The sequence below is a fragment of the Habropoda laboriosa genome, unplaced genomic scaffold, assembly GCF_001263275.1.
Source record: "Habropoda laboriosa isolate 0110345459 unplaced genomic scaffold, ASM126327v1 scaffold36, whole genome shotgun sequence".
NCBI classification, from domain to species: domain Eukaryota; kingdom Metazoa; phylum Arthropoda; class Insecta; order Hymenoptera; family Apidae; genus Habropoda; species Habropoda laboriosa.
This window is the reverse complement of record NW_017100155.1, coordinates 713491-714259: the sequence shown is the minus strand read 5'-3', so window position 1 is coordinate 714259 and position 769 is coordinate 713491. Positions and strand designations below refer to the sequence as shown.

General features: G+C 38.0%; 1 protein-coding gene across 2 annotated transcripts in view; it reads left to right on the top strand.

Moving 5' to 3' along the window:
• The window catches only part of LOC108576362 (thyroid receptor-interacting protein 11), an 87139-nt gene that overhangs the window by 74446 nt on the left and 11924 nt on the right, over positions 1-769 (top strand). For both annotated transcript variants that reach the window (XM_017939338.1, XM_017939345.1), the window contains one exon: positions 60-167. In XM_017939338.1, the coding sequence (XP_017794827.1) occupies positions 60-167 (108 nt within the window). The remainder of the gene's footprint in view (positions 1-59; positions 168-769) is intronic.

Sequence of the window (769 nt, the reverse complement as noted above, 5' to 3'; positions counted from 1 at the left end):
TTAAAAGTATTCACGTCACGTTATATCGCCGTTGTTCTTACTGTTGTTGTTACATTTAGGTTAACAATTCCTCGTTGAACGACGAACTCACCGATGGACACGACACGGCGAAATTAACGAGGGCCAAGCTAAACATGGTGTATCGTATAACGCAAATGGAGGAAAAGGTACTGCAGTGTTTTTTGCTACAAAAGAGTGAAACGAAAGAGGAGCTTACGTTACAAGAGATATTTTTCTAAATGGAACGCTATATTTTTTCTAATTTGGATAGGCATTATATCGTTTGCTGAGACAAACTCCACTTTTTACAATATCAAGATAACGTGGAAAGTTGTAAAATTGTGAAGAATTTTTAATGATTTACCTGACTCCTCCTCGATTCTTCGTTATTTTTTCGATTTTTCGTAAAACGAAGTAGCTTCGTGTGACACCGTCCTTGAATTCGTCTCAACAAACGCTATTATACGTTATTATGAAAGAAAAAGAAAAGAAAAAAAAATATATACAGGGTGTCCAGTAACTCCTCGAACACCCGGGAATGGGGGGTTGCTGGGGTGACTCTGAACAACTTTTTCCTTTTCCAAAATACAGTTTGAAGCTTCGTTTTTGAATTATTAACGAAAAACACTGGCCAATTACAGCGCGCGTAGAGCCCGCACTCAGGGGCGAAGAACAGAGGTTATTTTCAGACCTTCGCTATTTTCTTCACGATTCCGACTAATTGCAGTTTTTTCAAAAATTTATACAAATGTCGGAATGACGGCAAAAA